Raw genomic sequence first — 21,874 nt, forward strand, 5'->3', positions numbered from 1 at the left:
TAGTTAGAAATTACCAGATTTGGCTTAGTATAAAATTTTAAATAAATTTTCAAATACATGGTAAAATCTGTCACACAGTTTCAGATTTAGTTAAAAATTTGTATAAATTCGTAGAAAGCTCAAAAATTGTTTTCAAAACTTTCTGGATAAACTAGACATCATTATCAACAACTTTGTAGAAGAAATCATCTCTAAATTTTGAGTATAAAATTATCTAAAAATTCGGGTAACACATGCTGGCAGATTCAAAACAGTTTATTCTCAACACAGTTTCAGATTTAGTTAAAAATTTGTATAAATTCGTAGAAAGCTCAAAAATTATTTCCAAAAATTTCTAGACAAACTAGATATCATTATTAACAACTTTGTAGAAGAAATTATCTCGAAATTTTGAGTATAAAATAATCTAAAAATTCGGGTAAACATGGTGGCAGATTCAAAGACCAAATAAATTCTTCAATTCACTCTATAATGGTATGAAATACACATGCAAGCCTATTTTTACAATAATACCATGATTTTTTTTTTTTTTGACTATCAGTATCTTCCGATATTGGATATACACATCACAAAATTTACATACATATATATAAAAATTTCTATCTATAAATTAGTCATTTTATCATAGGAATAAAATCTAAAGATTCCAATAATAAAAATATGAGAGGGTTGGAAGGGTTTTCTTATAATGTTAGGTTGCTAACAATTTATCGTCCGAATTTGATTTATGATTCTGATCGTAAGATATGACCGTCTTGGCTCCATGATCGTCTTGCTGAAATTTCACATTAATCGGACACGATCTCACCGTTGATCTGCCATTGGATTCTCTTAGAACTTTTAGTTGTTGATCATCATCTTAGACTCAGAATTTGCAAGATCTAACCCTAAAAATGGATTCTACACGTCGAAAAACCTAAGGGTGGTCATCCCCAAAGTCATAGGACCACTCGATTAACCTAAAGGTACTTGGGTGCACCGTAGCACCATGTGCCGAGAAACGCTGGATAAAATTTAAGCTCATCTACTCCAACCGCCGTAGCATGCACGAACAGAAGACCCAGAATTTTAGTTTCAATATCACCGGTTCAAATGTTTGTATCTTCTTCATCGTAACTCCGTTTTATCTTATTTTTCTGTCATTGGATTCACCTCACGGCCTAGTTTTTGGTTCACTACTCACACGCCTTGTTCCGTCTCTTTTTGCATGCCGTCGGATCTCCAAAATTTGATGAAAAATAAGATTATTTTCCTACCATCTCGGACATTTTTTTCGAACCATCTTTCGGTTCCCATAACTTTCTTAATTCTTAACGGTTTTACTTCATTCTTTCGCCATTCTCTTCAACTTACTCCGTACTTCATCTTACATGACCTATTTTTCTCAATTCTTCTCGGAATGGATGGTTTTGGCATGCCGAAAGTAAGCCGAAAACCAACTTTTGAAATTCAAAACAAATTTCTCTAACTTTGTTTCTTTCTCCTCCATCTTCTTTCTTTTTCTATTTCTTCACCTACAACACATTTGTGAACGGTGGTTCTAGATGATAATTGAAATAGGTGATGGTGGTGATGGCTGTCCGACGGTACGTCAATGGTGGTGAAGTTCGCGGGTTGGTGTTTTGGATGATGATAGTATGGGTTGAGGCCATGGCTATGAAGGTCGGGGAGGAGGAAAAACATAGATAAAGAAGGAGAAAGAGAGTTTTGAGAATGAGAGGTGGAGGGAGAGGGAACCAAGAGAGGTGAAACTAGAAGTGAAGAGAAAGATGATGAAATGTGAGGAAAAGCTAGGCTCAATTTATGATGAAGACAAATTAAAAAGAAGGGAGGTGTATAGCTTGCATGTCCACCACATTTTCTTTACAAAAAATGATTGCACGTGGAAAGTGGGAGGTGAGAAAACATGGGGAGCAAGCCCATGGTTTTTCTTTTTTTTTTTTTCTTTTTTTTTTGGATTGGATTTTAGTACAGAAAATATTAGTTTTCAGTATAATTTGATTACAAAAAAATATAGAGAAAAATATAATAAAAATATCATAAGGTTCATAAAGTAATATTGAGTAATAATATAAAGTCAAAAAAAATATTTTATTTTATTTTATTTTATTTTGAATAAATGTTCAGTATAAAAATATACAAACTATTAAATTCAAAATATTGTGAATAATTATTTAAGAAAATTAAAAATATATATTATTTTTTTTTTTATATAAAAATATGGGGTTTCACAGGAACATCAATTTCATACAACTATTCCTGCAGAATGAAAAATATAAGACAATGATCAAGCTGTATTTCATACTTAAATCCAATTCAACGTGGATATATTACAGCCTCTATGGATAGTTTCAGAATCAGGTTGCATCATATTCCATCACCCAAACAATCCCGCAAAGTTTACAAAACAGAAAGTCATATATACCCTGCAAAGAAAGACAATGTGAGCGGCTATCAATTCCTCTAACATTTTTGTACCCTTGTTTGTAGACCCCCTTTGTGATCCATAATTTAAGTAGGACAAAAATAAGACTCTTTTCATCCAAGAGATAGCCTGAACCCAATGGCTATGGTTCTCAGAAAACATGAGCATACCTCCCAATCATGAAGATTTGCCAAAAGAAATCATAATGTTCCTCACATCTTCCTATATATGTCAGACATTTGGCGGAGGACTTGAGGCCCAATCAGCACGTCGCTAGTATAATCTATACTTGAAACCCATAGTCTCAGGACATCAGCTCCATAGGAAGGTGCTTCCTGCAAAGGCAAAATAGAAACTCCAATGGGATCTAAATTGAGAGTACTTTTTTACTTTTTACTTAAAATTGGGAGACACTAAAAAAAGTTTACACTACTAGTTTCCAAAAAATGCAAATTTTTTACACTTCAATCCTCAATTTTTTTTATTTTTCCACTTTAGTCCCCAAAATATGCAATCTATTAGACTCTAGTCCCTGTCATCCCTGGGTATTTTGAAAACTTTACAAAAAAATAAAATGTAACAAAATTAAAAAAATTGGGGACCAAAACGGAAGAAAGTGCATACTTTGGGGTCCAAAATGCATATTTTAGAAAGCATGTGTATTTGATCCTTTTGAATTTGTTCAAGCTTCCTGTCAAATTTCAAAAATATTGCACCACCCATTATTGATTTTGAATGGCGCTAATGTTAGGGATTAAAGTAGTATAACATATCTCATATTTTGAGGACATTAGTGATAACCCAAAAAGTTACCTTTTTTGTACAAAAATGAGAAATGATACGAAACGAAAGGTATTTTCAAAATTTTCATTACTTTTAACTCCAAGAACACAAAAACAAAGAAAGCGAAAACACAACCAAATCCGGTCAAAGGATTGTGGACAAACAAAACCATCAATAAATTTTGAAAAAAAAAAAAAACCATCAATATAGTACTACCATTACCTAAGCTTGGTTGGCTTTGTTGGCCACAGTTTTGGGTTTCTTATGGAGTGGGGCTCCACTCCAAGTGCAAACATGCTGCACCAGTCAAGCTTCTGGTCCTCTGAGAACACAAAAGCTTGTCCACATCCCTGAATTGTCCCTGGCGCCATTGGATACTTCTGTTTCTCCTCCAAAGGCATCATAAAGAAATCCATGGACACCTTCTCTGGCCTCTCAAGCAAACCCAGATCAATCCCATGGTTTATCACCTACCCATTTCCACAAACGGTTACAATTCGTTAGTTTCCGTCACCATAATCAATCTCAGCATTAATGCTTTGTACCCAAAAACAAAAAAATCAAAATAAAAAAAGTGAAAATCAATCACACACCCCCAAAAAAAAAAAAAAAAAAAAAATGCACGATACATAGATTTACATAATTCGACAAGATTCTCTACATCCACGGCTTAGAAAAAGGGGTAATGCCACCGCATGTGAAAACAGTAATATATATATTTGGGTTTACATTAACATATTACCATAATCAATATATGAACAATTATATAAAAAATTCCAAGATTTGAGTCTTATAACAAAATAAATTCTAAATTTTTAATTTTGTCAAGTTAAATTTTAATTTTTTAATTTATTTTTAATTTAAACTATTTATCTATTTTTGTTAAATAAAATTGACAAAAAAAGAATATTTTAATATTTAAACTTGATGTAAGTATTAATAAAATGTCTAAAATATATTTTTCACTGAGTTTAATGATTAAAATACTTATTTTTTTAATCGATTTCACTTTTAAAAAATAGGTAAATAGTTTAAAAAGAAAATAAATAAAAATTTAAATTGATAAAATTTAAAATTTATTTTATTATAAAGCTCAAATGTTAAGGTTTTTTTTTATAATTTGCCCCAAAAAATATCATTAAAAAAGAAAAAGAAAAAGGTATGAATCAATTATAAACAAAAAGTATACCCAAGGTTCTGAAAAGCGGTTGCGGTCGCCGTAACGGTGGCGGTGACGCGGTTGCGGTTGCGGGGTGTAAAGGCCGTAGTGTAACGGTTGCGGTAACCGGAACCGTGAATTTTTTTTATTTTTTACACAATTTGAAAAAAACTTATCGATACGCATATTTTTTTTCCATGATCATATTTATTGGATTAAAAATAAATATTGATCAATTTTTGTAAATTTTAAGTATGATGCAATATATTTCATTTATTTTAATAACTATAAACTGAGTTTTTTATATTTTATTTTAATAATTAATGACTTTATATTATATAAAAAATCAATCACTAACTATTATATATAAGACAAACAATGATAAAAGTAAAAGAATAAATAAGAGCTTAAACATATATATATATATATATATATATTTTAACCAAGCCAAATAAATAATGACCACACTTATTGTTATTATTATTTTCAAACAATATATAGATAGACACACAAATAAAATGATTTAGTGATAGCAGCTGAATAGAATAGCATAAGTCTTACAGTTTTAACAAATCAATAACATGTTCTTCATCTTCCCTCTTCTCTCTCTATATCTTGCTCCTCCATTTTCTCTCTTTATCTTCCCTCTTCTCTTTATCTCTCTTCTCCCATTTTTAGTTTTTTTTTTTTTGTATTTTTTCGAAAGAAACAGTTTGAAACCGTTACGTAACGGTGCGTAGCAGGCCGTTACGCCGGTTACGGAACTGTTACGATCGCTACGGCAACCGCTACGGCCGACACACCTGTGAATCTCAATCACGCTGCAAAAGCGGCCGTAACGGGTGGCGGTAAATACCAGCCGCTTTTTAAAATCTTGAGTATACCATAATTTACATAATTCAACAAGGTTCTCAACATACACCGCTTAAAAAATGTAAAATGCGACTGCATGTGAAAATAACAATAATATATATGTTTGGATTTACATTAACATATTACTATAATACCTCATTATACAATTTTAATAAATCTCCACCGACTCAATAATTTGGAGTTTTTTTTTTTAATATTCTAAAAAAAAACACTATTTGGAGAATTGACATACTTTTTAAACTATTTGGGAATGAAATCACATTTTGAAAATGGGATTTCGAAATTGAAATTGTATTTTCAACATACAATTTCACCTTAAAATCGCATGTTGAAATGCGATTTCAATTAAAATCGCATGTTGATCATGCAATTTCACCATGTCATCATAAATTGCATTTTTAACCTGCGATTTCAAGGTAAAATTACACGTTGAAAATGCAATTTTAATTTTAAAATCACATTTTCAAAATGAAATTTTAAAAAATAGGTTAATTTCTCAAATAATTTAAAAAATGAGTCAATTCTCTGAATAGCTTTTTTTAGAATATTTTTTTAAAAAAAAAACTCCAATAATTTGATCGGTGCGTTTCAAATTCTAAATATATATATATATATATATTTTCTCTGGGTACGCAACATTGTTGTAATCTATAAGAGTTTATATGTATATATATTTATATATATAAAACACCTGAAAGAATCCCCAATCCTGACAGGCAGTAGCGAGCTTTGAAAGTTTGGTGTTTTGGGTGAGTTTTGATAAATCAACAACAGGTATGGCGGTGAATGATGGTTTTGATGATGGTGATGGAGGAGTGAGTGTGGGGAGTGAAGGTTCTTCGGCTATGTCGCGGATTAACCTCTGAGGAATGGAAGTGGGTTTGGACTTCCTGAGTTCTTGGACATCGTCGATGTGCCCAACATTGAACGGAGATACAAACACTGGAGCCATGGCTATGGAATCAAATTGATACTCAAAATTTGAGAGAGACCGAGAGACACAGAGACAACAGAGATTAGAGCTCTGTTCTGTTTGAGAATTATGGTGGCTATGGCTTTGGGCAGAGTCTCTGTATTTATAGGTGAAGAAAACATGTAAATATCATATAATTATTAAAGACAATTAGGTCTAGTTTGGCCGTGATTTTTTTAGCCAAAAAGTCAAAAAATTATTAAAAAAGTTAAAAAGGCAACAATCTATATCAAAAAGTCAAAAAACAAATTTTTTTTTCTACTTTTTGCACATATTTTCATAAAATGTCAAAAAATATTACAAACATATTAGTTTTTTTTATATTATACTTTAGTTAAAAAGTAAAAAAATTACTAAAAAAGTCTATTCTCAGACGAGGCCTTAGATACAGGTAAAAGTTGGGAAAAAAAAATTATAAATATATGGAGTGTAAGTGTCTGTGATGGATACTAATAAAAAATTGTAGAAGTGTAAGTGTTATTTGCATCTCTTCATATACTGATATTTTTTTTTTTTAGCTTCCACCAATTCCCCCTAATTATTATATATAATTTCGAAACATTACCTAATATAATTTTGGTAACTTTAGTATCATATCATAAATGATATTTTAAAATTATTTAATAATTTTTTTCTTTACTCTCTCCATCTCAAAATCTAAATTCTTTCGGTAAACAATTATTATACCTTTTTAAGAGTATCTTTTGATAGTAAAATTATTATATTTCAAAATATTAGTGTTAATAAATTTAAAAGAATGACAAAATAAGAAATTCATATTATTTTAGTCATTAATTTTTTTAAAATAGATTAATATTTTGAGATAATAAAAAAAAGAATGAGGAGTAATATTTTGAAACAAAGAGGGTATAATGTATTTTAAGAAAAATATAATAATTATGGAGTTATCACATAGGCACTAGATCTGATTTAGAATGTTGGTTAAAAATTGATTTTTTAGCTTTTTTTGGACTTTTTTGTATGTAAAAAATGTAAGAGGTGATATGATTCAAAATGAATTAAAAGCTAAAAGTAAGGCTAAGTTTGGCTACAAAGAAAAAAGTGCACTTATTTCATCTTTTTATCTTTTTTGGGTCACATCAATCAACATCTTCTCTCTACTTTTTCTACACATAATACAAAAAAAGTCAAAAAGTGCATTTATTTAGTCTTTCCAAACTAGGCCTAAGTCCCGACTGTACTTGTTGATATGTATGCGAAATCTGGATGTCTTGATTATTCTAGCAAGGTCTTCCACAAAATTCAAAATCCCTCTGTAATTCCTTATACTTCAATGATCGTGGGAGCCGCAAAACATGGTCTAGCAAAATTGTCCCTTGAACTCTTTCAAGAAATGACCAAGAAAAGAGTATGTCCAAACGATGTCACGTTCATCGGAGTCCTACACGCTTGTAGCCATTCGGGTCTTGTTGATGAAGGCCTTGAATACTCGCACTCGATGTACCACAAACACGGGGTAGTCCCAACACAAAGCACTATACTTGTGTTGTTGACATGCTTGGCAGAGCTGGCAGGCTCGACCAGGCTTACAAGATAGAAAAATCTATTCAAGTGAAGCCTGATGAAGGGGGTTTATTATGGGGAGCGCTTCTTTCAACTAGTAGGCTTCATGGGAGGGTAGACATTGCTTTTGAAGCTAGTAAATGGCTTATCGAATCAACCAACAAGTTGCAGCAGCGTATGTGACAATGTCAAACACTTACGCATTGGCTGGAAAGTGGGATAATGTTAGCATTCGTTCTGAAATGAAGTGCGGTGGAGTTTCCAAAGAACCGGGGTGTAGTCGGGTCGAAATCAAGTACCATACTTACATTTTCTATTCAGGAGACGTGTCTTCATGTCCAAGAGAGGGCGAAGTGGTGAGTTTGTCGAGGGAATTGGAGAAGAGAATGAAGGAAAGAGGATATGTGGGAGGGAGTGTTGGTGTTTGTCGAGGTGGAAGAAGAAACCAAAGACGAAATGGTAGGTCTCCATAGTGAAAGATTGGCTCTCGGTTTTGGGTTGTTGAGTATGCCTAGAGGAGTGACTATTAGAGTGATGAAGAACTTGAGATGTGTTGCGACTGTCATGAGACTTTCAAGCGGATTAGTGAGATTGTGGAGAGAGATTTTGTTGTTAGAGATGTGAATAGGTTTCATCATTTTAAAGATGGTTCTTGCAGTTGCGGGAACTTTTGGTGATGTTCTTGTGATATAATAGTCCATCGCATATCATGTTTGTGTGCCTACATTTTAACTGTCAACACAAAGGAAAGGGTAGCCCTTTTGCAGTGCATGCAGGCTTGAAAGAAACAAAATGTTGTTTGGAAAGAAGACATCATGGAAAGCACTGGAAGATATGACTTGATGGTGGATTGAATTTTCATGTTGGCAAAGCCTAAAAAGATTAATAATACTTTCAATAATATTATTATAATCAACAATATTTATATATCAAAAATTATTTATCATCTCATCCATAATCACTAATTATCATATTTATATATCAAACATTATTTATGATTATATTAGTTTATACACCTGACTACTCATATTTATTATTAATGTTGTGATTACACACCACATAATAAACAAAATATTATTTATAAAAAATAAAAATATCATTATAGCATGTTACGGAGAAATTGACTGCTTCCAACAAATTTGATGACAAAAGCTTACACATAAATAAAGTCCCCACAAGAACTACATAGATTTGAGTTTACACAAACAATACCATCCATATATATATATTATCAATCACCCACTTCCAAATTTTATTACTACATTACCCCAACTTTGTCACAATATATTCTATTTCCATGGACTGAGGAACTTATATTTTCCACATCAATATATTGAGACAGAATATTCTGTGCCATTAAGTGGATGGATACCCTCCAATCCAACCATTTATGATGACTTTGTGGGTTCAATCTTGCAAAAATCGAGACTTTTCTTACCTTGTAGCATGTTAGTGGACACTGATATGCGATGAAACAGAAACTACTGAATACTGATTGATTCTCTATAAATTATATCAAAATGGTTAAAAAAAATCATTATTCAATACTGTAGAATAACTAGATTTTGACTAGTTGAATAATCAAATGTGGCTTGCTTCAAATTATGTTATCCTGATAACCATTTATACAAATTTTCAGGGTTATACAAACAAACCTACCTTTTGAAAGAAAATTTCAAATGTCAAAAAAATGTTGAAGTGGTGATTGCTAGTTTCTAGGTGCTAGTTCTATTTAAGGTCACATTAATAAAGTCAAAAAACCAACTTATAAAACATTTCTTAAAACAACATCCACTTTTGAAAGTTAAAGCATAGTCTGTGACCAACTTAAAAAATAATTTGACGAAATTAATTCTAAAACCCCATTTCTTTTAGTCGTTTTTTTTGTTTAATGGAAAAAGATGCAAAGTTGAACTTTTAGCATAATTTACTAAACAAAACAAAAGCAAATGAAGGAAAATGAAATGCTAATGACTACTATATTCTTAAAAAAAAAAAAAAAAAAAAAAAAAAAAAAAAACTATGTTCTTCATTTTCTTTTGTTAATCAAATTTTTTTTTTTGAACAAGTTATGAACTTAAAGAATGAAGAATATACTTTACTCAAGACAAAAAAAGAAAGAATGAAGAATATACAGGTGAAGAATATATATATGTACATTCTTGATAGTTTAGTTTCTCATCATAATATTTTCTTTTCCTTTCTTTTTTATTCAAAGTATTTTCTTCAAAAGATTAGCTCTTATTTTCTTTTTCTTTTTTTGGTATGGAAAAAGATTAGCTTCTGCTATTTACCCTAGCATCACTTTCTTCTTGGATCTAACAAATCTCCCTAAAATCTGAATTGAACCCTGTGAATTCAATGGCACCAAAAGTTTGATCTATGGTATAGAAACACCTACAATTCGCACCACTATCAATCAACTTTTGCCGCTGCATTCTTAACTCATTGTTGTTGAGTCTCAGCTAAATGCTGCCAAAGATGGAAGCAATTGAATAGCAACGACATTATAACAATGACTACAAAGCATGGGGTGCTTAGCAAACGAACCAACTTGAGGAGAGTTGTTCCAGCATCTTTCACATTTGGAGCCCGTTGCGCGTGACAACCCTATCCAAACTTGATTCTTTCCTTCAACGAGATATTCTCCACTGTACGGTATGTTCTTGATTTGTACATTCTCCATAGACGAAAGAATCTGTACATGTAGATCACCATTTAAATGATAATAGTCATGTTTGTGTTCTTTGCATAATTGTGGCAAACCTAAAGAACTAGAGTACGATAATTGGGAAATCGACAATTTGATGACTCTGACTCGTGCATCTTACTATAAAAAATTTCTAAACCCAGGATGAAAGTGGGAAGAACCAGTTTTGTACCAATGTTTGCTATGCCCAAGGACGATAGTGCTCGAGTTGATGCACTAGTATTATGCCAATTAATTGACGTTGGAACAATCTTCTGTGTAAATAAAATAAACTGAAATAATTCGAACAAAATAAAATAACACTTACAGAAATTATTTTGTTGAACCAAACAAAAATTAAAAGACCAAGTCGAGTGTGTGACACTCTGTCCTTAAGACAGATTCGCCCCGCTATGGTACTTACGGTTGAGTGGCGTCTATCTCCCAGGATACAATGATCTTCACAAATTGTAGTAGTACTCCAAACAATTTGTTTGGCGAACCAAACCTGTGTTCTAACTCTCTGAAATTTATACTAAAACTAATATGAAGAATAATGGAAAAAAAATTCAGAATTTAGGACAGCAGAAAAACCACAATCAGACTGAATTATTCATCCTTAAGACTACTGAATATGGTTCTATTTATAGGCAAAAACGGAGGTCTGAACAGGTTGCAATTTGAAAGAAGAGACGCAAGTGTAGAAATTCAAATAATCTGACCGTTTGAACAGCAACGGTTTTATACTTCCAGACAATTTGAAAAAGGGTCTGTTGGTTTGTTTGAAGGAACAAATCCCAAACCTGTAAAACTTTATTAATTAAACTAATGAAATATATATATATATATATATTAAACTAAAGAACATATATATATATTAAACAAATTGAATAGTTTAATAAATAAAGTAAGAGGTACAAATTTTATGAAACCAGTTAGGGACCCAAAATTTTGAATTTAGAATTAAATTAAATTCCCACAATAATTTTTATTGAAAAAATTCAAAAGAATTTTATCTAAAAAATTAATGTTAAACCCGAAAACGACGTCATCTTCTCATTCACTCATAAATGGTTTTGACGTTCCGTCTTCACCACTACACCTTTTCGGACCCACCCCAAAACACGTTTGGGGTCCACCCAAATTGGGTTAAAAAATATGCCTATATAAAACCATTTTTTCCAACAATCCCCCACATGAATGGAAGTTGACGGAGAGAAAATGCAACAACATGATCTAATCAGAGAGTTTAGAAATTGGAAATATTCTGCAAAGGATAGGTAGCTTTTGGCTTTGAACCTTCCTTTGTGAGACACTATCGGATTTACTAGCTAAACAGTGAACATGATGTCTTGAACTGTTCAGCCGTTTGTGTAAACCAAGACAATAGAACTCACACAGATTATCTCCAGACACAGTTTAGTTCTCACTATTGTGTTCATTTTGGCCCTGAACAACCTGGTCTTCATGAGTGCTTTAGAGAGTTGTAGCCTTTCACAAATCTCATAGAACCGGCCCAGTTCACACTCACATAGGTGATTCTTATGAAGAGTATCCTGCCATACTCCACGAGGTTTACCTAGATATAAGAATCATTAAAATTTTACTTAACCTCAAACGCTGCAGACATCACTATTTCATCATAGAAATGGGTAGGAGTTGGACTCCACAGTGATCCTTTTGAGTTAATCACAACTCGGTTGTCCCTTTGAACCTAGATCTTGGGATCTCCAGTCAACTAGGTTGGGTTGCCGTTATGGTAACTCTTATTTAATAGGCTTAAGTCCCATTCCCCTCGATGAATTCTCAACTAACTCTCTTGCTAACCCTTTGGTTAGTGGATCCGCTATGTTGTCTTTAGACTTAACATATTCTATGGAAATAATTCCATTAGAGAGTAGTTGTCTTACGGTATTATGTCGACGACGAATGTGTCGAGACTTACCGTTATACATATGACTCTGTGCTCTACCTATTGTTGATTGACTATCACAATGTATGCATATAGCAGGCACCGGTTTTGGCCAAATTGGAATATCTTCAAGGAAGTGGCGAAGCCATTCTGCCTCTTCCCCTACTTTGTCTAAAGCTATGAATTCAGATTCCATAGTAGACCTAGCAATACAAGTCTGTTTGGAAGATTTCCAAGATACAGCCGCCCCACCAAGAGTAAAGACATACCCACTGGTGGACTTCGAGTCACTTGTATCCGATATCCAATTTGCATCACAGTATCCTTCAAGTACTGCTGGATATCTAGTATAATTCAGCCCAATGTTACGAGTAAATCGGAGATATCTTAGAACCCTTATAATTGCTTTCCAGTGTTCTACTCCCGGATTACTCGTATATCTACTTAATTTACTTACTGCATAAGCTATATCTGGGCGAGTGCAGTTCATCAAGTACATTAAGCTTCCAATAATTTGGGCATACTCTAATTGAGAAATACTTTCCTGTACATTTTTAGAAAGATACAAATTAACATCTACCGGTGTTCTAGCTAGATGATCATCATCTTTGCTGAATTTGTCAAGTATTTTCTCAATGTAATGAGATTGTGATAAACCATATCCTTCTGATGTTTTGGTAATTTTCATACCAAGTATTACATCAGCAATGCCCATGTCCTTCATGTCAAAATGTTTATTCAACATTTTCTTGGTAGTTTTAATCATGTCATTATTACTACCAATGATGAGCATATCATCTACATAAAGACATACAATGACATAACCTTTATCTGTGTTTTTAATATAAACACATTTGTCACACTCATTAATTTTAAATCCATTTGACATCATTGTCTTGTCAAATTTCTCATGCCATTGCTTTGGCGCTTGTTTTAAACCATATAATGATTTAACCAATTTACACACTTTCTTTTCTTTCCCTGGAACAGAAAATCCTTCTGGTTGTTCCATGTAAATTTCTTCATTTAACTCATCATTTAAGAAAGCGGTTTTAACATCCATTTGATGAATTTCTAGATTGTATAGAGATGCAATGGCAATTAGCATTCTAATGGATGTTATTCTAGTAACCGGTGAGTACGTGTCAAAATAATCAAGACCTTCTTTTTGTCTAAATCCTTTGACTACAAGTCTTGCCTTGTATTTATCTATTGATCCATCTGCTTTCAATTTTCTTTTGAAAATCCATTTATATCCAAGAGGTTTACAACCTGGTGGTAAGTCCACTAATTCCCAAGTGTGATTTTGTAAGATGGATTCAACTTCACTGTTGACAGCTTCATTCCATAAAGGAGCTTCAGGACTGGACATAGCCTCTTTAAAAGTTAAAGGCTCATTTTCTACCATATATGTTAGAAAATCTGGACCAAAAGATTTTGAGGTTCTAGCACGTTTACTACGCCTAGGTTCCTCTTCTTCATTTTGATCTAACTCTTGTTCTTGATCATGTTCTTGATCATTACTAGTAATAGCATCAAAAGATCTTTTCTTATTACTAGTCTCTTGTCCAATCTTATTCGGAAATACATGTTCAAAGAACGATGCATTCCGAGATTCAATAATAGTATTTACATGCATTTCGGAATGTTCTGATTTATGAATCAAAAACCGATATGCACTACTATTCTTAGCATAACCAATGAAAATGCAATCAATAGTCTTAGGACCTATCTTAGTCTTTTTAGAACTAGGAATAGCCACTTTAGCCAAACACCCCCACACTTTTAAGTATTTGTAGGATGGTACTCTTCCATGCCACAATTCGTAAGGTGTTTGATTCACTTTCTTTCGGGGTACTTTATTAAGTATATAATTAGCAGAAAGTATTGCTTCCCCCCACAAGTTCTGAGGTAATCCAGAACTTATTAACATGGCATTCATCATTTCTTTTAAAGTCCTATTTTTCCTTTCAGCAATTCCATTTTGCTGAGGTGAGTAAGGAGCAGTGGTTTGATGAATTATTCCATGTTCTTTACAAAATTCACCAAAAGGTGATTCATATTCCCCACCTCTATCACTTCTAAGTTTCTTGATTTTCTTACCAAGTTGATTTTCAACTTCATTCTTATATTGAATGAAAGTTTCCAATGCTTCATCCTTGGTTCGAATTAAATAAACATAACTATATCTAGTATAGTCATCTATAAAAGTGATAAAATACTTTTTTCCACCTCTAGTTTGAATTGATTTAAAATCACAAATGTCACTATGAATTAATTCAAGTGGTTCCGTACTTCTTTCAATTGAATGAAAAGGAGTTTTAGATAATTTTGCCTCAACGCAAATTTCACATTTATGATTTGAATCAATGTTAAATTTAGGTAAACATTCCATATTAATTAATCTACGCAAAGATCCATAATTAACATGTCCTAGTCTACCATGCCATAAATTTGAAGACTCAAGCAAGTAAGAAAAAGATGTAGTATTATTAATAACTGAGGGTACAACGATCATTACATTTAACTTGAAAAGGCCATCAGACATGTAACCTTTTCCTACATACATTCCATTCTTAGTAAGTACAAATTTATCACTCTCAAATACTAGCCTAAACCCATTCTTACTCAACAAAGATCCGGAAACAAGATTCTTGCGAATGTCCGGTACATGCAGCACATTGTTGAGAGTTAGTTCCTTTCCAGATGTCATCTTGAGTACAATCTTTCCTTGTCCTTCAACTTTGGAAGTTGAGGAGTTGCCCATAAAGAGTTGTTCACCATTATCCACTGTAGAATAAGATGTGAACATCTTTTTGTCGGCACAGATATGGCGAGTAGCACCAGTGTCCACCCACCATTCTTTAGGATTTCCGACAAGATTTACCTCGGAAACAACTGCAGAAAGATTGATGTCATCGACACCATTGAAAATATTGTTCACTTCAGTCATGTGGGCTTGAGCAGGCTTCTTGCTTGTTCTTCTTTTACTTTTGCCTTTGCTACGGCAATCTTTGGCCCGATGTCCCTCTTTGTCACAGATGTAACATTTGCCATTAAACTTGTACTTTTTATTTCCTCCCCCTTTAGAGCCTTGTGATGAACTTTCTCCAGAAGACTTTCGTTTCTTGGTTTTTGAAGCATGTTCCACCACATTTGCCTTAGACTCCATAGGAAGCTTACCAGCCCGCTTTTCAGAATTGCAGTTGTCCTCCTCAATCCTCAAACGCACAATTAACTCGTCCATAGAAATTTCTTTCCGCTTATGTTTGAGGTAGTTCTTGAATTCCTTCCAGCCTTTTGGTAATTTTTCAATTAAGGCTGCAACTTGAAAGGATTCACTGAGAAACATACCTTCTGCGTGAATGTCATGCAGAATGAGTTGGAAATCTTGAGCTTGGCTGATCACAGTTTTTGAATCAACCATTACAAAATCCAAGAATCTGCCAACCACAAATTTCTTTGAGCCGACATCTTCCGTTTTGTACTTTTTCTCCAACGATTCCCAAAGTTCCTTTGCAGTCTTGATTGGACTGTAGACGTTGTATAATGTGTTGTCAAGTCCATTCAAAACGTAATTCCGGCAAAGGAAATCGGCATGTTTCCAGGCATCAACCGCAGCAACCACTTGCCGGTCGGTTTCATCCTCTTTCAGGATATGAGCATCTTCACGGAGGAAACGAGCCAGGTTCAGAGTTGTAAGATAGAACAACATTTTCTGTTGCCATCTTTTAAAGTCAGTTCCTAAGAACTTCTCTGGCTTTTCACCATGATTTATTGGTACTGTCATCATAGGAGAGGGGGTTGGCGTCATTGCAGCCACCACAGTAGTACTTGTTGGGCATTCGTTTCAGTAGCCATCAATTCTAATATATAAAACAAAATTATAATTAGAATTTACACTACACAGAAAATTAAATCAAATTCACAGAATTAAATTCTGTAAAAATAAAAGAAACAAGAATGTAACTTTTATTTTCCAATTAATTTGAAAATAAAATAAAATTTTATTTAAACAAATTAATTCCACACAGAAAATTAAATTCTGTAAAATAAAAGAAATAAAAACTATAACTTTTATTTTTCAATTAATTTGGAAATAAAATAAAATTTTATTTAACCAAAATAATTCCACACAAGAAATTAAATTCTGTAAAAATAAAAGAAATAAAAACTATAACTTTTATTTTTCAATTAATTTGGAAATAAAATAAAATTTTATTCAACCAAATTAATTCCACACAAGAAAAAAAATTTCAGAACACTTCAATAATTAAAATACTGAAACAGAATTTTAATTAATGAAAACTCAGAAAATAATTTCTAAAACCCAAAATTAATTTCTGAAAAAATTCCACAAAAATATATTCTAAATTGTTAATGACACCAGTATCGTACTAGTAGTTGTTGTCAAAGAAAAGAGACAGTATATTACTACTATCTGTCAAATAGCATATAATCACTATTTGTTTTTCCAACCAGAATATTATTTTGTAAATTCATAGAAAAATAATTTTCTTCCGAAATTATTTACGAAGAATGAAAAAGGAAAACAAACGAAAAATTCTGTAAACAGAATAGGCGAATCTGTCTTAAGATTGTTGGAACAATCTTCTGTGTAAATAAAATAAACTGAAATAATTCGAACAAAATAAAATAACACTTACAGAAATTATTTTGTTGAACCAAACAAAAATTAAAAGACCAAGTCGAGTGTGTGACACTCTGTCCTTAAGACAGATTCGCCCCGCTATGGTACTTACGGTTGAGTGGCGTCTATCTCCCAGGATACAATGATCTTCACAAATTGTAGTAGTACTCCAAACAATTTGTTTGGCGAACCAAACCTGTGTTCTAACTCTCTGAAATTTATACTAAAACTAATATGAAGAATAATGGAAAAAAAAATTCAGAATTTAGGACAGCAGAAAGACCACAATCAGACTGAATTATTCATCCTTAAGACTGCTGAATATGGTTCTATTTATAGGCAAAAACGGAGGTCTGCACAGGTTGCAATTTGAAAGAAGAGACGCAAGTGTAGAAATTCAAATAATCTGACCGTTTGAACAGCAACGGTTTTATACTTCCAGACAATTTGAAAAAGGGTCTGTTGGTTTGTTTGAAGGAACAAATCCCAAACCTGTAAAACTTTATTAATTAAACTAATGAAATATATATATATATATATATATATATATATATATATTAAACTAAAGAACATATATATATATATATATTAAACAAATTGAATAGTTTAATAAATAAAGTAAGAGGTACAAATTTTAGGAAACCAGTTAGGGACCCAAAATTTTGAATTTAGAATTAAATTAAATTCCCACAATAATTTTTATTGAAAAAATTCAAAAGAATTTTATCTAAAAAATTAATGTTAAACCCGAAAACGACGTCATCTTCCCATTCACTCATAAATGGTTTTGACGTTCCGTCATCACCACTACACCTTTTCGGACCCACCCCAAAACACGTTTGGGGTCCACCCAAATTGGGTTAAAAAATATGCCTATATAAAACCATTTTTTCCAACAATTGACATGCATAATTGGGAAATAGTTGGAAAGTAAGCTTGATAGCCACCTTCTTGACAGCCATCCTAGATAGCTACCCTAGCAAATCTGTGCTCAAAGATTGTTGCATGAAACTTCAATGTTTGTAGGGTTAGTTGAATATGCATTTAATGCTAGCCGTATATGCATTTAATGCTTTCACACTACTTGCTGTATTTGCATTAAATGTTTTCACATTTCTAGTTTATCTATAAATAGCTAATGTATAAGAGTGATAAGTGTGTGGGAAAAAAGAAAATAAAAGAGTGCTCTGTTTGTTTGTTTTCTCAGAATTATTTTTGAGTGATTTTAAATTTCAGTTTGGTTCAGTGTTAATCCTCTCATTGTGAATCACCAACAGTGGTTTGCGCCTCACTCCCACCTACAGTGGTATCAGAGTCGAAGGCAACTTGAATTTGTAGACCTTCTGCAAAAATTTTCAAGAACAGAGTATTGTTTCAAAACTTGCCCAGAAATCAAAGTTGTTGAAATTCATTTTTGATCACACCAGTGTGTAGGTCTCATTACGACGATCACACTGCAAAAACCCGCAGCGAAAACTGAGTCCGAAGGAGGTAGCACGCTCTACACACGCCATTTGACGCCGTTCTCATGCGTCGAAACGGTCACTACGCACCGCACATGCAAACCAGAGGAAAAAGACAACGGAGAAAAAGTGAAAAAGGATCAAGTTAAATAATATAACTTGAGAATAAGGACCAAACCAAGCTGTTTGGCAAAGTGGTTAAGTCTCACTTCTAAACATATGGGCGAAAGTTTGAAACTCGATAACTCAAAATAATTTTTTTGACAAACAATTAGAGCCAAGCTGAGCCACACGCCGAGCCACGCCGCCAAGCCGCTGACGTAACGTCATCCGATCCTGAAAAATTATATGGTGCTTCTCAGAAGTTCCAGATTCCGCCAATATGAGCCGTTCAATTATTTTTGCTCGATCTGAGCCATTTGAAGTTTGTTTTTGGTGATCCAATAGTGCTTTCCAACTATTTGGAGTATTCTGAACACATCTGTACGGTCAAAATTTGCAAATTACATACTGAAAAATTGCAGATTTTTTAGATTCAACCAATGGCCAGCACAAACAACTTCTTTCAGCCCCAGTTTCCAAAACTGAGCAAGGAGAATTATGAAAATTGGAGTATTCAAATGCAAGTCCTACTAGCCTCACAAGATTCATGGGAGTTAGTGGATCGAGGATATGACGAGCCAGCTACTCTCGAAGATGAAGGAAATTTAAATGAAGCTCAAAAGAGGGCATTAAAAGATTCAAGGAAGAAAGATAAAAAGGCCTTGTATCTACTTTATCAAGGCATTGATGAGTCAAGCTTTGAGAAGATTTTAGCAACAGTAACCTGTAAAGAGGCATGGAGAATTCTTCGCAATTCAGACTGTGGAATTGAGAAGACGATCATAGTTCGACTCCAGGTGTTACGTGGCGAATTCGAGATGTTGCACATGAATGAGAATGAGTCAATTTCTGAGTACTTTAACAGAACATTGACCATTGTTAATCAGATGAGAAGATATGGAGAGAAGATGGAATCTCTTCAAGTGATAGAGAAGATTCTACGATCACTTAGTCCTAAGTTCGAGCACGTGGTTGTAGCAATAGAAGAGTCCAGGGATCTCAGTGCCATGACCACCGATGAATTGATGGGCACACTTGAGATTCATGAACAAAGGATCAATAAGAAGATTCCCTCATGTTCCCTAGAGTAAGCTCTTTAATCAAAGTTGTCTTTCAGAGATGACAGAAACGAACAAGGGGGGACATCACAAAGAAGCCGAGGAAGAGGTCATGGTTACAATAACCGAAGCTCTGGCTTTCGAGGAAAAGGCGGAAGAGGTCCAGCCAAAGGAGGAAGAAGTCAACCACACTTTGCTCCAAGAGGAAGAGAAAGTGGAAGAGGAGGTGGTTACAACAACCGGCCAGGATTTGACAAAAAACAATGTTCAGTGTTACCATTGTCACAAGTTTGGGCATTACAGCAATGAATGCCGAAGTAGAGCAACAACAGAAGCCGGAGAGCAAGCAAATTTTGTCGAGCAGGAAACAAACAAAGTTGGCGCTACAGTCCTGTTTGTCCACCATCGAGACACTGAAAACCAAAATAATGTTTGGTATCTAAATTCGGGAGCTAGTAATCACATGTGTAGTAAAAGAGAGTTGTTCGTTAAGCTTGACGAGACTGTACAAGCACAAGTCTCATTTGGTGATTCTTCAAAGACTTAGTGAAAGGAAGAGGCAATATTTTGATCAAGTTCAAGAATGGAGATCATGATTACATCTCCAATGTCTGTTATGTTCCTGCCATGAAGAACAACATTTTGAGTATGGGACAACTCCTAGAGAAAGGATACAACATCAACATGAAAGATTGTCATCTTACCATCAAAGACAATCATGGTAATTTGATCGCTTGGGTGAGCATGTCCAAGAATTGGATGTTTGCATTGAACATCCAGCATGATGCTGCGAAGTGTTTAATTGCCATCATCAAAGAAAAAGACTGGCTATGTCATTTAAGGTTTGGACATCTCAACTTTGAAAGCTTGAAGCTGTTGTCAAGCAAGAATATGGCGAAAGGGCTGTCTCATATTGCTTATACTAATGAGGTCTATAAAAGCTGCATTCTTGGCAAGCATCACAGAACTAGCTTTGCCAAAGAAGTGAAGTGGAGAGCAACAAAGCCACTGGAGTGCACATTGATGTGTGTGGTCCATTGAAGCCGATGTCAAATGGACATAATATATATTTTCTCACCTTTATTAATGATTATAGCCTGAAGACATAGGTGTATTTTCTTAAAAAAAAAATCAGAGGTGTTCAAAATCTTCAAAGAATTCAAAGTTCTTGTAGAAACGCAAAGCGGCTACTACATCAAGACATTGCAGTCAGATCAAGGTGGAGAGTATACATCAAATGCTTTCGAAAATTATTGCAAAGAGCATGAAATCAAGCATCAAACAACACCATCCTATACGCCACAGCTGAATGGTGTTGTTAAAAGGAAGAATCGCACAATCTTAGATATGGCAAGGAGCATGTTGAAAAGAAAAGGATTGCCTAAGCAATTTTGGGCTGAGGCCATGTCATGTGCTGTGTATCTACTAAATAGATGCCCAACCAGGAGCCTTCACTCTATGACTCCAGAAGAAGTTTGGAGTTCACATAAGCCAAGTGTCAACCATCTCAAAATATTTGGATGTGTTACGTACACCAAGATTCTAAAAGCAAGAAGAACCAAACTCAATGATAAAGGAGAAAAATGTATCCTTGTCGGATATGGAGACAGAACAATGGGAAACAAGTTGTATAATCCCATTACCAGAAAGGTGATCATGAGTAGAGATGTGATATTTGAAGAAGAAGAAGCTTGGAACTGGAATCAAAATGAAGTTGTTAAAGATGCAGAACTCATTCTTGAAGATGAAACATCAAAAGCTTCAGTTGAAATCACAAGAAAAGTTCAAGATGAGCCACAAACTCCTCCACATAGAATACCTGCACCTAGATCGCCAGTTTCTCACAGAAGTGATGCATCATCATCATCATCATCATCATCATCATTAGATGATAGTTTTTTCAAATAACCAAGACCAATGAGAAATTTGCAGGAGATATATGAAGCTACAGAAGAAGCAAATCTGAATTTGTTCTTCCTACTCGCAGATAATGATCCACTTGCTTTCTCAGAAGCCATCCAAGAAGATAAATGGAAGAAAGCAATGGATGAAGAAATTCATGCCATTGAGAAAAAATGACACATGGAAGCTTACAAGTCTACCGGAGAGACACAAACCCATTGGAGTGAAATGGGTATACAAGACGAAGAGGAATGCACAAGGCGAAGTGCAACGCTATAAGGCAAGGTTAGTGGCAAAGGTTACAAGCAGAGAGCTGGAATTGATTATGGAGAGGTGTTTGCTCCAGTTGCCCGATTGGAG

The 21,874-nt window shown here is 33.7% G+C and overlaps 2 protein-coding genes and 1 pseudogene across 2 annotated transcripts; 2 read left to right on the plus strand and 1 right to left on the minus strand.

Moving 5' to 3' along the window:
• Positions 1-2,637: 2,637 nt before the first annotated feature.
• LOC145805223 (protein LATERAL BRANCHING OXIDOREDUCTASE 1-like) lies at positions 2,638-6,192 on the minus strand. Its single transcript, XM_082900297.1, has 4 exons — positions 5,932-6,192; positions 3,431-3,678; positions 3,050-3,116; positions 2,638-2,760 (listed from the first exon to the last, which is right to left on the minus strand). The coding sequence occupies exons 1-4, from the start codon at positions 6,190-6,192 to the stop codon at positions 2,638-2,640; spliced, it is 699 nt and encodes a 232-aa protein (XP_082756423.1).
• A 90-nt stretch (positions 6,193-6,282) lies between these two features.
• LOC145805224 (pentatricopeptide repeat-containing protein At4g15720 pseudogene) lies at positions 6,283-8,414 on the plus strand (annotated as a pseudogene).
• A 10,580-nt stretch (positions 8,415-18,994) lies between these two features.
• LOC145805225 (uncharacterized) lies at positions 18,995-19,645 on the plus strand. Its single transcript, XM_082900298.1, has one exon. The coding sequence runs from the start codon at positions 18,995-18,997 to the stop codon at positions 19,643-19,645; it is 651 nt and encodes a 216-aa protein (XP_082756424.1).
• Positions 19,646-21,874: the final 2,229 nt, after the last annotated feature.

Source organism: Camellia sinensis, chromosome 13 (assembly GCF_055761805.1).
Source record: "Camellia sinensis isolate YWXY chromosome 13, ASM5576180v1, whole genome shotgun sequence".
Classification (NCBI taxonomy): domain Eukaryota; kingdom Viridiplantae; phylum Streptophyta; class Magnoliopsida; order Ericales; family Theaceae; genus Camellia; species Camellia sinensis.

Coding starts and splice junctions, on each gene's coding strand:
- LOC145805223 (XM_082900297.1), bottom strand. CDS start 6,192: ATGGCTCCAGTGTTTGTATCTCCGTTCAATGTTGGGCACATCGACGAT. Junction 3,117..3,430: donor ACAAAGCCAACCAAGCTTAG/GTAATGGTAGTA, acceptor GAAATTTGACAG/GAAGCTTGAACAAATTCAAA. Junction 2,761..3,049: donor TATGCATTTTGGACCCCAAA/GTATGCACTTTC, acceptor TTGCCTTTGCAG/GAAGCACCTTCCTATGGAGC.
- LOC145805225 (XM_082900298.1), top strand. CDS start 18,995: ATGGCCAGCACAAACAACTTCTTTCAGCCCCAGTTTCCAAAACTGAGC.